General features: G+C 43.3%; 1 protein-coding gene across 1 annotated transcript in view; it reads right to left on the bottom strand.

The window, feature by feature from the left end:
* Positions 1-937: 937 nt before the first annotated feature.
* Positions 938-13,730, bottom strand: part of LOC128740087 (neuropeptides capa receptor) — a 115,992-nt gene continuing 103,199 nt past the window's right edge. The window contains exons 8-9 of the mRNA XM_053835599.1: positions 2,545-2,658; positions 938-2,199 (exon numbers count right to left, since the gene is read on the bottom strand). Of these exons, the coding sequence (XP_053691574.1) occupies positions 1,672-2,199; positions 2,545-2,658 (642 nt within the window). The 3' untranslated portion in view covers positions 938-1,671. The remainder of the gene's footprint in view (positions 2,200-2,544; positions 2,659-13,730) is intronic.

Below are 13,730 nucleotides of genomic sequence, written 5' to 3'. Positions count from 1 at the left end.
CCCTAACCTGTTAAGGAAACGACGCTATAAGGGCTACTCCTTGAAGAAAGGAGCGAACGAGATCTGTAGAGTTGCACTCGACTGGAATCGCAAGGAAAACGTAGAAGAAGCAGAGCCAGAAGCTCATGGCCACGCAGTTTAGCCAACGACATCCGGGCTGTAGGCGAGAACCTGTCCTGGCGACAGGTAAAAGCCATGGCGGGTAATCGTCGGCAGTGGAGATCTCTGATTTCATCCCTTTGTTCGGCCGGACCGGACGGGCATGGACCAATAAGTAAGTAAGTGGTAAAGTCGAACTTATAGAACAGTTTATGTATTTGCACCGCGAAGATGACTACTTAGAAAGCACTGATATGACCGGTAGTTCTCTCCGCTCACGTGATTCACAGACGACGCTTGGTGTCTTCAAACGGAAAGTGTGGCGTATCATTTTTGGTGGAGTGCAGATGAATGACGTAACGCGAAGTGAACGAACGAATAATGAACTGCACCAGCATCGTCCGTCTGAAGCAAACTAGCGGATCCTACGAAACCTGCAAGCCTGCCGGCAAGCAGCTATTATTTCATGTGTAGGATGTGGAAGCAAGTCACTACTATTTTCACCTCGCGGGACGTATCACAAAGCTGCCACAAGTAATGGACTGTGTATTTGATAAAATTTAGCATGCTCTTTAATATTTTAATAGATCTTTAGCGTAACTAGAGGGATTGAGTGAGTTTTCTTTTGTCATTTAACGTTCAGTTAGGGAAAACCAGAAATACAGTTTAGTCTTTCTTTAATGATTTATTCATCTCAAAATATAAACTATTCTTACTCATGTATATATCACGCGGTATATTAGGCATAAACATAAACATATTCACTATAGCTCTCTTGGAAAATATCGCAAAATTATTATCTAGGAACAAATAAATTTCTCTAATAATGATTCCGCATCATTATCAACTACATTTTGTTGAACGTGTGCTTTGTATTCGTGGAATTCGGGAAAGGTACGTGGCACGCTATTAATTATCACCTGCCGTCTTTTGTTTCCTCTACAAGAAAATAAGCCTACGGATTATTTACCCTCTTTTGGCATTTATTAATGGGTCGAGAGTTCATGTTTCCCAACTATCACTTAGCAGCTGGGAGTAAAGCCAAAGTAAGCTTCAATAATTTGGCTAATATTAAGAAAATTTCCCTGCTTCTTGTCGACAGATTCTTGTTCGGTTTTCTACACACACCTGAAGAAAACCATTTAACCTTTGCTTCGATAGCAATGCACAGGGATTTGCCTGTCAACCGTCCACAAAAAGTATCAACTTGTCGCCCATACAAGTTCTCTTTTTCTAGACGGAAGTCGGCGCCGTATAAAAGCTACCACATGCTGGAAACCGCTGTTTTAATACGTCATGTTCGAATGGAACTGGATGAATCGTTCCAGTCACCATGACAATGTGCTTATGTTCTTAAAGTTATAGTTGAAAGCATTTTAACTATGGGTTTTGCTTAGCTTGAACACTCGACTGATGGAAAAATGTGCGTCCTTAAGCCGACCAACCAACGGACTGGATTCATATATGCAACCGAGGAATTGTCATACGTAGAAGCATAGAAGAGGAATGATAATGTGGAACTCTCTCCTGGTACCTCCAACATAACAAGGAAATCCATCCGAAGGGCGGCCGTTAGGTTCGAGTAGCATTTCTACTGTGGTTATCCTGGTTGTCATTATCATGTCCTGTAATTATTTGTTGGTTCGATGATTGCTGATTTGGCTGATTGCCATTGTGACGGTCGTAGCGAAGATTCCATTCGACCGTTCCATCCGTTGGTGGTTGGTCCTGTTGTTTGCTCGTATGCTCAGGTGCTGTCACTGGCGGCGGGGAAGCTGCACAGCGAGGAGAACTATGTTCCTTATTAACACCCGGGCTAATGCTGCTGCAGCTGTTATTATTATTATTTACACTATTTACACTATCTACATTCGTCAGGCAGCCGTGGATGCGTATCACCGGTGGAGCCTTGAGATTGTTTTCGGTGGTTCCGACGGCAGTCGACGGCGGCGGTGTCGTCGTTGTCGTCGTAGACAGCACAGTCGTTGCTGTCGTCGTGTAACAGCGCGGCCGACCGCTGAGGTTGTTTTCCAGCATAACCACCATGTTGGTAGTCATGCTCGGCGCGGGCGAACAGCGCCCATCCAGTGGGGTTCCGATCTGGGTTGCGTGAGAAAGCAAAATAATAAACAGATTAGAGGGGTTACGAATTAAGCAGGTTAAATATATGATAATTTGGTGGCAGAGAAAATAATTTCTAAAGTTATGAGGTATTTTGTGGTACAAATTGGTACAGCTCAAGAAGGAAAATGAAGGTAATAAAATACCTAGAAACTTATTAAGCGATTTAATACAAAAGATGTAACACAATGTTGGCATGAAATCACTGGTTCTTAAAGCAATATCAGCGCGATGCAGTTGATTGAAGAATGCAATCATGATTCATTGGAGTGTACAACGAGAAAAGGTGCTCAATGTAAACACCGTTATGCAATGCAACCTTACCTGGAGCGAATTCCGCCGGATGCAGTTGCCGTCGTAGTGGACACTGTTGCTCGCTTTTAGCGTACCTTTGTAGCGTAACCGTTTGGTGGATTGCATCATAGACCGAGCTCGCAGCTGCGGAGATACAAGAGCGGAAGCAAACGAAGAGAAACAATAAGCTAGATTAGGATTGGCTCATTCAAATGTGTGGCATTTGCAAGGGTAATTAAAAATGGATGTAAACATTCGCTGCCGGTTGACTTCGTGCAGTTTGTAGGACACAATGTAGCGGAAAAAATGTGCACACTGCAGCTTCGGTTTTAATCATCGGTACATAGGTAATGATGAGCAGTCACAATTTATTTGTGGGTTGGAACTTTTTAATACGCGGTTGTTTTTTTAATAATAGATCTTCGGTTTGTCTGTGAATAAATGAGTTGCGGATGAATAAACCGATCCTTATGTAGACTGGAACTGAAATGAGTTTCTGTGCGAAATTTTAACCACAAAAAAGCACATCCTAGCATTTGAAATACAATAAGTAATGGACGCGCATGTAGTGTATCTTCAGCTACACTAAAGCGGATATTTTTTTTTCTTCACCCGTTTGGCCCAAACTATAGGAAAGCAGATATTTATTACAGGGAAACGAATAGGTATAGCTTTGGTTTTTCTTGCCACAATCTTACGTTACTTCTTAGTTAAAGATAGTACACTATGCGTCTCCATTGCATTATCAAAGCTTAAGCATGTCACCTCGCACGAATGAAAATCTTGAAAAAATAAGTAGGGTATGTTGCTGCTTCGTCGTAATTGCCTATTTCCGTCCTACTCAACACAAATTATTAAAAATATCAGCATTTGAGTGACACACAATGCAAAACTAGTTATTCCCTAATATTTTAGTTTGTAGTCTATCATACGCGATCAATCAAAGTGAGCTGAGGTCTATTTAAATGCTTTTTATCATTAAAGAAGTCCTACCAGCCAAATTTTCTACGTTTTTTCGTGCGACGAAGAAGAAAATGTCGACTAATCGTTTTAATTTCCGTCGTTCATAAATGAAAATAACTCACGCAAGGCATTGTCGTTATTCTACAGCCATGAAAACTTGTCTAACCTGCAGAAATCTTGCAGAATAACATTTGTCATGCCGTCATACACAAATATATGCGCGTTAGCTTCGTAAACATTGTTGTGATTTTTAGTTCGGTCCATGAAAAAATTTGATGGACGGATTTTAAAACGGTACGACGAATTTAAGAAATAAAATCAGTTGCGTAATTTCAATAATATGCTCTAATAATCGCTTCTCAGTGATTTCAAAGTTCACGGACCGGAAGGTAAATGTGTTTTAGTCAAATTAGCACAAGAACTTTTGGAGTATTCATTAAATCCATCCAACAAATGATGAAAATTAAAATGGCTTTACTTACTACAACGGGAATTAGAAATAAACCCTACCATTTATTTTATATTCCGATTTTAGAGACTTTTTCCATTATTGTGATACTATTTTGTAGTTATCCGACAAAGGGAAGTGGAAGAAAAACGATAAAAAAAATATTCCCGAAATTTTCCCGATCGAATATGACTTTTTCCTGACAAAAAGAGACCATTTGTTTTCCGGTTTTTAAATACAGCATTACAGGTAGAGCGAACAAAATTGTCGCTCACTCAAAGTTAGGAAAATTGATGGTATGCCCATTGAACAGTTGAATCATCCACCTTTTATATTTCCCTCCCACTGAATTTTGGTGGCCATCATCTCATCGAAGTGCTTTCACATTAATAGCGGAAGTTTCCGTTTTGAATTTCCGAGTAAGAAAGACTAAAAGTGAATTTCAATGATTTATCATCACCCTTCCTGCGTAATTTGACTGCATTCTTACGAACTGAAACATGATTTGAATGCTCTAATTCTACCGTAAATATTAGTGTGTTTTTGAGCATAGTTACAGTTAAGTGAGAAATGCGAAACAATGGAAGACTTTTACCTATTTGAAAAGCTGTAAGAAACATTTCTCATTACTCAAATATTTCTCTTGAAAATGTGGTAGGTAACAAAAATTAGCAAAACATAGGTATTTCTATTTTTCGCAATTTGATCAAACACCAACAAGTGCCTTGCGCGCCAAAGGTACGGGCAAAGGAGCATTCCATGAGTGGTGTAAAAGCTCTGTGGTAAAAGTATGTAGGAAATCATTCTCAGTTGTTTTTTTGGCACTGAATTCTAGAAATTACAAACGAACCAACCCACTTGCAGAATACTAGAGATACTGTCAGAAGTGAAACAGAGCGATTAACAGGCGGTGAAACTAAAATAGCGATTGCAAAAAGCTTTGGTCTGACGAAGGTTACAGTACGCCAGAAATTAAATAGGAAATGAAATAAGAAAGATAATCGAGAATCTTTTTATTTCCGAACTGACTGTAGATGTTACGATGAAGATGTTACGGTTATGTTAGCTATTATTGCGCAAATTTGATGGACTGAAAACTCATCATTTTGCCCCACGGAAAACATATTTTTACACGTAAAATAGCAATAAGTTGTTGAGTTGTTTATTTGTACAAAAAATATCAGCAGGCTTTGTGACCCAATGATAAACTTAATCTAGTATCTGGGCTAAAAAGCGATTTTGCAAAATGCATTAAAAAATAACTGATGTTAGTGTTTTTCCATGGGATTACCTTGCCACATTATGGGGAATCCACCTATGCTTTGCCAAAGCAACCCTGTTAACACAGAAAAAAATTAAAAGCCACATTTTACCCGTTCACGCTTGTTGTAGGTTTTTTTAACGAAGTTAATCATGCATTTGACTTCAATATTAGTAAAAGTAGTTTTAGAAATGCAATTGTTAATTTAGGTTGATAGTAATACTAATCTGTACAGAACTGAAGACTGTGAACAACAATAAATAAATAATAATTAGTAGTTATGTCACATCAGAATATCAGATGATTTGCAGCAGCCAAGGTGAAAACAATCAAGCAACTTCGCTAGATGATATGTTCATACTGTTTAGCTCCATCCCGGAGCGAAGAAGTTGGACATCGTGAGGCATTTTGTGTCCGCCGGAAATAGCCGATCTGGCATTTACAGCATCCTATCACATCTGGAGAAAGGCGAAAGCGTCGGTGGTCTCATCGTTCCGCACCTTGAGTCACTTTTCGCTTCGATTTTGCTCTTTTGATTACTGCACCTCAGCTAAGCAGAATTTGAAAAAGTGGTGTATGGGGAATTTGTTGAGCTAGTAATTATCTATAATATTGCTGAAGAAAGTAAAGTTTTATCTTTAGTATTTTACGACGCTGTAGGGTTGCAATGCCGTTGGTAGCAAAAAGAGCGCTCTTTTTGCTACCAAGAGGGTAGTAGCCTTATATCGACATAAATACAAAAGGCATAGTAATGCTTACTTCAGCAATATTGTAACTAATAACTAATACAAACGGCCCATACATCACTTTTTCAAATTTTGCTCGAGTGAGATACAGTAATCAAATTAGCAAAATCGAAAATATCTTCCATACCAAGTGCAAGAAAGAGGTCCTGTAGTTGACGATCAACGAGACGAAAATTTCAAAGCCACAGTTCTTTTTTTCGGAGCTGGCGGTAAATGGGGAACAAAGTGCCTGCCTTTTGATTAGACTTGGCCTTGGCTCATCATACCAAGAGCTCACTGGAGGAGACGGACCGACTGAAGATAAATGTTGTATCGCAGCTAGGGCTAGGGCTAGGGCTAGGGCTAGGGCTAGGGCTAGGGCTAGGGCTAGGGCTAGGGCTAGGGCTAGGGCTAGGGCTAGGGCTAGGGCTAGGGCTAGGGCTAGGGCTAGGGCTAGGGCTAGGGCTAGGGCTAGGGCTAGGGCTAGGGCTAGGGCTAGGGCTAGGGCTAGGGCTAGGGCTAGGGCTAGGGCTAGGGCTAGGGCTAGGGCTAGGGCTAGGGCTAGGGCTAGGGCTAGGGCTAGGGCTAGGGCTAGGGCTCGGTCCTCGTTACATTTTTCCTTAATTTTTATAAATAAAAAAGTGAAAAAGCCCCCTCGTCCGAACAGGTCGAAGATTTATAACGATGTTCAGACTCAGACTTATACTAATTTGATATCTGTGACCAATTTGATGTCTGTGTTAGGGAAGTACGCCAGAAAAAGTAATAAGTTTCCTCATGCGAGCAAGATTTCTTAGGACCGCGATAAACCTAGTCCAATGTGATGTCCTGAAAGTGAACATTTATAAAAAAGTGAAAGATTAACCTTATCTTTCGCCCGATTGTATCCATATACTAGAAGAATTTATTCAAAACTGACGTCTTATAGGAAAAAGGGGTTGACGGAATATTCATGCATGTGCATGTTTTAGGCGTTTTATTTGTTGCTTTACAATTAATTGCATACAATTGTGTACATACTTTCAATTGTTTTGCTGTCAACTGTGAAATCTATACCTATAAAGAAGGATTTCTGTCTGTCTGTCTGTCTGTCTGTCTGTCTGTCTGTCTGTCTGTCTGTCTGTCTGTCTGTCTGTCTGTCTGTCTGTCTGTCTGTCTGTCTGTCTGTCTGTCTGTCTGTCTGTCTGTCTGTCTGTCTGTCTGTCTGTCTGTCTGTCTGTCTGTCTGTCTGTCTGTCTGTCTGTCTGTCTGTCTGTCTGTCTGTCTGTCTGTCTGTCTGTCTGTCTGTCTGTCTGTCTGTCTGTCTGTCTGTCTGTCTGTCTGTCTGTCTGTCTGTCTGTCTGTCTGTCTGTCTGTCTGTCTGTCTGTCTGTCTGTCTGTCTGTCTGTCTGTCTGTCTGTCTGTCTGTCTGTCTGTCTGTCTGTCTGTCTGTCTGTCTGTCTGTCTGTCTGTCTGTCTGTCTGTCTGTCTGTCTGTCTGTCTGTCTGTCTGTCTGTCTGTCTGTCTGTCTGTCTGTCTGTCTGTCTGTCTGTCTGTCTGTCTGTCTGTCTGTCTGTCTGTCTGTCTGTCTGTCTGTCTGTCTGTCTGTCTGTCTGTCTGTCTGTCTGTCTGTCTGTCTGTCTGTCTGTCTGTCTGTCTGTCTGTCTGTCTGTCTGTCTGTCTGTCTGTCTGTCTGTCTGTCTGTCTGTCTGTCTGTCTGTCTGTCTGTCTGTCTGTCTGTCTGTCTGTCTGTCTGTCTGTCTGTCTGTCTGTCTGTCTGTCTGTCTGTCTGTCTGTCTGTCTGTCTGCCTGTCTGCCTGTCTGTCTGTCTGTCTGTCTGTCTGTCTGTCTGTCTGTCTGTCTGTCTGTCTGTCTGTCTGTCTGTCTGTCTGTCTGTCTGTCTGTCTGTCTGTCTGTCTGTCTGTCTGTCTGTCTGTCTGTCTGTCTGTCTGTCTGTCTGTCTGTCTGTCTGTCTGTCTGTCTGTCTGTCTGTCTGTCTGTCTGTCTGTCTGTCTGTCTGTCTGTCTGTCTGTCTGTCTGTCTGTCTGTCTGTCTGTCTGTCTGTCTGTCTGTCTGTCTGTCTGTCTGTCTGTCTGTCTGTCTGTCTGTCTGTCTGTCTGTCTGTCTGTCTGTCTGTCTGTCTGTCTGTCTGTCTGTCTGTCTGTCTGTCTGTCTGTCTGTCTGTCTGTCTGTCTGTCTGTCTGTCTGTCTGTCTGTCTGTCTGTCTGTCTGTCTGTCTGTCTGTCTGTCTGTCTGTCTGTCTGTCTGTCTGTCTGTCTGTCTGTCTGTCTGTCTGTCTGTCTGTCTGTCTGTCTGTCTGTCTGTCTGTCTGTCTGTCTGTCTGTCTGTCTGTCTGTCTGTCTGTCTGTCTGTCTGTCTGTCTGTCTGTCTGTCTGTCTGTCTGTCTGTCTGTCTGTCTGTCTGTCTGTCTGTCTGTCTGTCTGTCTGTCTGTCTGTCTGTCTGTCTGTCTGTCTGTCTGTCTGTCTGTCTGTCTGTCTGTCTGTCTGTCTGTCTGTCTGTCTGTCTGTCTGTCTGTCTGTCTGTCTGTCTGTCTGTCTGTCTGTCTGTCTGTCTGTCTGTCTGTCTGTCTGTCTGTCTGTCTGTCTGTCTGTCTGTCTGTCTGTCTGTCTGTCTGTCTGTCTGTCTGTCTGTCTGTCTGTCTGTCTGTCTGTCTGTCTGTCTGTCTGTCTGTCTGTCTGTCTGTCTGTCTGTCTGTCTGTCTGTCTGTCTGTCTGTCTGTCTGTCTGTCTGTCTGTCTGTCTGTCTGTCTGTCTGTCTGTCTGTCTGTCTGTCTGTCTGTCTGTCTGTCTGTCTGTCTGTCTGTCTGTCTGTCTGTCTGTCTGTCTGTCTGTCTGTCTGTCTGTCTGTCTGTCTGTCTGTCTGTCTGTCTGTCTGTCTGTCTGTCTGTCTGTCTGTCTGTCTGTCTGTCTGTCTGTCTGTCTGTCTGTCTGTCTGTCTGTCTGTCTGTCTGTCTGTCTGTCTGTCTGTCTGTCTGTCTGTCTGTCTGTCTGTCTGTCTGTCTGTCTGTCTGTCTGTCTGTCTGTCTGTCTGTCTGTCTGTCTGTCTGTCTGTCTGTCTGTCTGTCTGTCTGTCTGTCTGTCTGTCTGTCTGTCTGTCTGTCTGTCTGTCTGTCTGTCTGTCTGTCTGTCTGTCTGTCTGTCTGTCTGTCTGTCTGTCTGTCTGTCTGTCTGTCTGTCTGTCTGTCTGTCTGTCTGTCTGTCTGTCTGTCTGTCTGTCTGTCTGTCTGTCTGTCTGTCTGTCTGTCTGTCTGTCTGTCTGTCTGTCTGTCTGTCTGTCTGTCTGTCTGTCTGTCTGTCTGTCTGTCTGTCTGTCTGTCTGTCTGTCTGTCTGTCTGTCTGTCTGTCTGTCTGTCTGTCTGTCTGTCTGTCTGTCTGTCTGTCTGTCTGTCTGTCTGTCTGTCTGTCTGTCTGTCTGTCTGTCTGTCTGTCTGTCTGTCTGTCTGTCTGTCTGTCTGTCTGTCTGTCTGTCTGTCTGTCTGTCTGTCTGTCTGTCTGTCTGTCTGTCTGTCTGTCTGTCTGTCTGTCTGTCTGTCTGTCTGTCTGTCTGTCTGTCTGTCTGTCTGTCTGTCTGTCTGTCTGTCTGTCTGTCTGTCTGTCTGTCTGTCTGTCTGTCTGTCTGTCTGTCTGTCTGTCTGTCTGTCTGTCTGTCTGTCTGTCTGTCTGTCTGTCTGTCTGTCTGTCTGTCTGTCTGTCTGTCTGTCTGTCTGTCTGTCTGTCTGTCTGTCTGTCTGTCTGTCTGTCTGTCTGTCTGTCTGTCTGTCTGTCTGTCTGTCTGTCTGTCTGTCTGTCTGTCTGTCTGTCTGTCTGTCTGTCTGTCTGTCTGTCTGTCTGTCTGTCTGTCTGTCTGTCTGTCTGTCTGTCTGTCTGTCTGTCTGTCTGTCTGTCTGTCTGTCTGTCTGTCTGTCTGTCTGTCTGTCTGTCTGTCTGTCTGTCTGTCTGTCTGTCTGTCTGTCTGTCTGTCTGTCTGTCTGTCTGTCTGTCTGTCTGTCTGTCTGTCTGTCTGTCTGTCTGTCTGTCTGTCTGTCTGTCTGTCTGTCTGTCTGTCTGTCTGTCTGTCTGTCTGTCTGTCTGTCTGTCTGTCTGTCTGTCTGTCTGTCTGTCTGTCTGTCTGTCTGTCTGTCTGTCTGTCTGTCTGTCTGTCTGTCTGTCTGTCTGTCTGTCTGTCTGTCTGTCTGTCTGTCTGTCTGTCTGTCTGTCTGTCTGTCTGTCTGTCTGTCTGTCTGTCTGTCTGTCTGTCTGTCTGTCTGTCTGTCTGTCTGTCTGTCTGTCTGTCTGTCTGTCTGTCTGTCTGTCTGTCTGTCTGTCTGTCTGTCTGTCTGTCTGTCTGTCTGTCTGTCTGTCTGTCTGTCTGTCTGTCTGTCTGTCTGTCTGTCTGTCTGTCTGTCTGTCTGTCTGTCTGTCTGTCTGTCTGTCTGTCTGTCTGTCTGTCTGTCTGTCTGTCTGTCTGTCTGTCTGTCTGTCTGTCTGTCTGTCTGTCTGTCTGTCTGTCTGTCTGTCTGTCTGTCTGTCTGTCTGTCTGTCTGTCTGTCTGTCTGTCTGTCTGTCTGTCTGTCTGTCTGTCTGTCTGTCTGTCTGTCTGTCTGTCTGTCTGTCTGTCTGTCTGTCTGTCTGTCTGTCTGTCTGTCTGTCTGTCTGTCTGTCTGTCTGTCTGTCTGTCTGTCTGTCTGTCTGTCTGTCTGTCTGTCTGTCTGTCTGTCTGTCTGTCTGTCTGTCTGTCTGTCTGTCTGTCTGTCTGTCTGTCTGTCTGTCTGTCTGTCTGTCTGTCTGTCTGTCTGTCTGTCTGTCTGTCTGTCTGTCTGTCTGTCTGTCTGTCTGTCTGTCTGTCTGTCTGTCTGTCTGTCTGTCTGTCTGTCTGTCTGTCTGTCTGTCTGTCTGTCTGTCTGTCTGTCTGTCTGTCTGTCTGTCTGTCTGTCTGTCTGTCTGTCTGTCTGTCTGTCTGTCTGTCTGTCTGTCTGTCTGTCTGTCTGTCTGTCTGTCTGTCTGTCTGTCTGTCTGTCTGTCTGTCTGTCTGTCTGTCTGTCTGTCTGTCTGTCTGTCTGTCTGTCTGTCTGTCTGTCTGTCTGTCTGTCTGTCTGTCTGTCTGTCTGTCTGTCTGTCTGTCTGTCTGTCTGTCTGTCTGTCTGTCTGTCTGTCTGTCTGTCTGTCTGTCTGTCTGTCTGTCTGTCTGTCTGTCTGTCTGTCTGTCTGTCTGTCTGTCTGTCTGTCTGTCTGTCTGTCTGTCTGTCTGTCTGTCTGTCTGTCTGTCTGTCTGTCTGTCTGTCTGTCTGTCTGTCTGTCTGTCTGTCTGTCTGTCTGTCTGTCTGTCTGTCTGTCTGTCTGTCTGTCTGTCTGTCTGTCTGTCTGTCTGTCTGTCTGTCTGTCTGTCTGTCTGTCTGTCTGTCTGTCTGTCTGTCTGTCTGTCTGTCTGTTTGTCCTGTGTTCCTTATAGAATCAAAAACTACTAAACCAATCGGCGTGAAAATTTGCATGTAGAGGTTTTTGGGGCCAGGAAAGGTTTTAGTGATGGTTAGAGACCCCTCCCCCCACTAAGAGGGGGGGGCTCCCATACAAATGAAACACAAATTTCTGCATAACTCGACAACTAATCAAGCAAATACAACAAAATTTGGCATGTGGGTGTTTTTGGTGACAAGAATTTATTCTATGGTAAATTGAGACCCCTCCCCTCTTTATAAGGGGAATTATAATTCCTCTCCTCTTTAAAAGGGGGGGCTTCCATACAAATTTCCTCATAACTCGAGAACTAATCAAGCAAATGGAACCAAATTTGGCATGTGAAGGTTTTCGAGGGCAAGAATATTTTCTATAGTAAATTAGGACGCCTCCCCACTTTAAGAGGGGGGCTCCTGTACCAAAGAAACACAATTTTCCTCATAACTCGAGAAGTAATTAAGCATGCTTTAGACGTTGTCGACTGTTAGTTTCGTAATTTTTATCGTACTTTTTTGGCCTTTTCAGTCTTTTACGGAAATTAGAACTGGCTTTTTCAATTCACTCCGACGTTTCGACTATTTATTTTAGTCTTTTTCAAGGATAGCTATAATATTTTGTCATGTTTGTTTTAGTTATAAATGTCTTTTGTTTCGATTGTACCTACAGTTGTCTCAGTTCGTCGTTAAAAATCTTTAATTTTAAGAATGTAAATGTCTTCTTTAGTTTTTCTGTGCATATCTGTCGTCTGCAAAAGATTAATATTTATAGTCTGTCTCAGTTTAGTACAGTTTGTTGGTGAAAAAACCTTTCCAAAAACTTCGCTACTATCATAGTTGAACCTACTTTTCAAACTTCGCACACTAACTGTTTTCACCGTTGCTATCTAATTGGGAAGGGGTGGTAGGGAAATTGTGCTTCTGAGTGGGTTTTATGGAGGCTAGTATCCCTGCGTATGTATGGTTTAATCCATCTACGTCGCTCCGTCTGTTGATTGTATTGGGTGTATTGTAGATATGGCACATTTCTAATATTGGGAGAGCTTTTTTCTTGTAACTGCGATCGACTATTTTGGTGTTGGGTAGATCAAATCTGTGGTTGTTATCTATGCAGTGTTCTACGAGAGCGGTTTTTTCTCTGAGAGCTCTTATCTGGTTATCAGCTGTTGTGAGTCCGTTTTTTATAAACTTGTCCAGCTGATTGATAGTGGTTTGGTGGCCAGAGAGTCTTGTTTTGAGATGGTTGGTTGTCATCCCAATGTATATTGACTCACATTCTCTACATTTGGTACTGTAAATGACGTTGTGTTGCATTAGTGTTGGGAGAGTGTCTTTAATTGGTGGGAGGAGAGCACTTAGATTATTGGTGTTTGAGTATGCAATTTTGATATCACCAAGTTCTCTTTTGAGAATTTTGGCAATTCGAGGTGATAAGTCTGCTATGTGTGGGATTGATCTGTAAAGTTGTGTGGGTTGCTTTACTAGAAATGGTTGCTGGTTAGGTGGTATTTGGCTTTCTCGATCTTCTGGTGATGATGCTGTCTGGGTAGGCGATGGTCTATGGATGGCTGGCTGTTGGTAGGACGTCGTTGTATTGCTGGATTTACATGGTGTGTTCGGTGGTGGTGGCGGTGGTGGCGGTGGCGGCGGTGGTGGCGGTGGTGGGCTTGGTGGTGGGCTTGGTGGTGGTGGTTTCTCGGAGCTCCGGTTGCTTTGGTTGACGTAGCGGTTCCAACATCGGTTGATCAGCTTGATTGGGTAGTCATTGCGTTTCAGGTGTGATTGTATGATTGAGTATTTTTCAGCGTTGGTATAGTTTGTAGAGAGTCTGTCGACACGGGTGATGAAATTAATAGCGGTGTTCATTTTTTGACTGAGTGGGTGGAACGAGTGGTAGTTGATCAGTCTTCCGGAGGATATGCTTTTGGTGTACCATTGGGTCTGTATGGTTTGGTCGTTTTTCCGTATGAGTAGCATGTCTAGGTATGGCAACTGGCAGTCTTTCTCTGCTTCGGCTGTGAATTGAAGCATTGGGTGGTAACTATTAAATGAGTTTAGAACCTCTGACATCTTGCCGTGCGGAACTGTAAGAAGTAGATCGTCGACATATTTTTTAACAACTGGTATCGATATGTGTATTGTGCTCATTACTGTATCGATTAGTGTGTCAATAACAATTTCGGCTAGTATAGGGGAGAGCGGATTTCCCATAGCCGTTCCTTTTATTTGATGGTAGTATTTGTTGTCAAATTGAAAGTAGCTGCAATCCATGCAGAAATTGACCATCTCTAGGAAAATGTCTAAGCAGATATTGGTATTTGATCTGATGTGTTGCCAATGATCTATAATCCCTTTCGTTACTAGTTCCTGTGGGATGTTTGTAAATAGAG

Source organism: Sabethes cyaneus, chromosome 3 (assembly GCF_943734655.1).
Source record: "Sabethes cyaneus chromosome 3, idSabCyanKW18_F2, whole genome shotgun sequence".
Lineage (NCBI taxonomy): Eukaryota > Metazoa > Arthropoda > Insecta > Diptera > Culicidae > Sabethes > Sabethes cyaneus.
The sequence above is the reverse complement of the archived record's forward strand: the minus strand, read 5'-3'. Positions and strand labels throughout refer to the sequence as shown.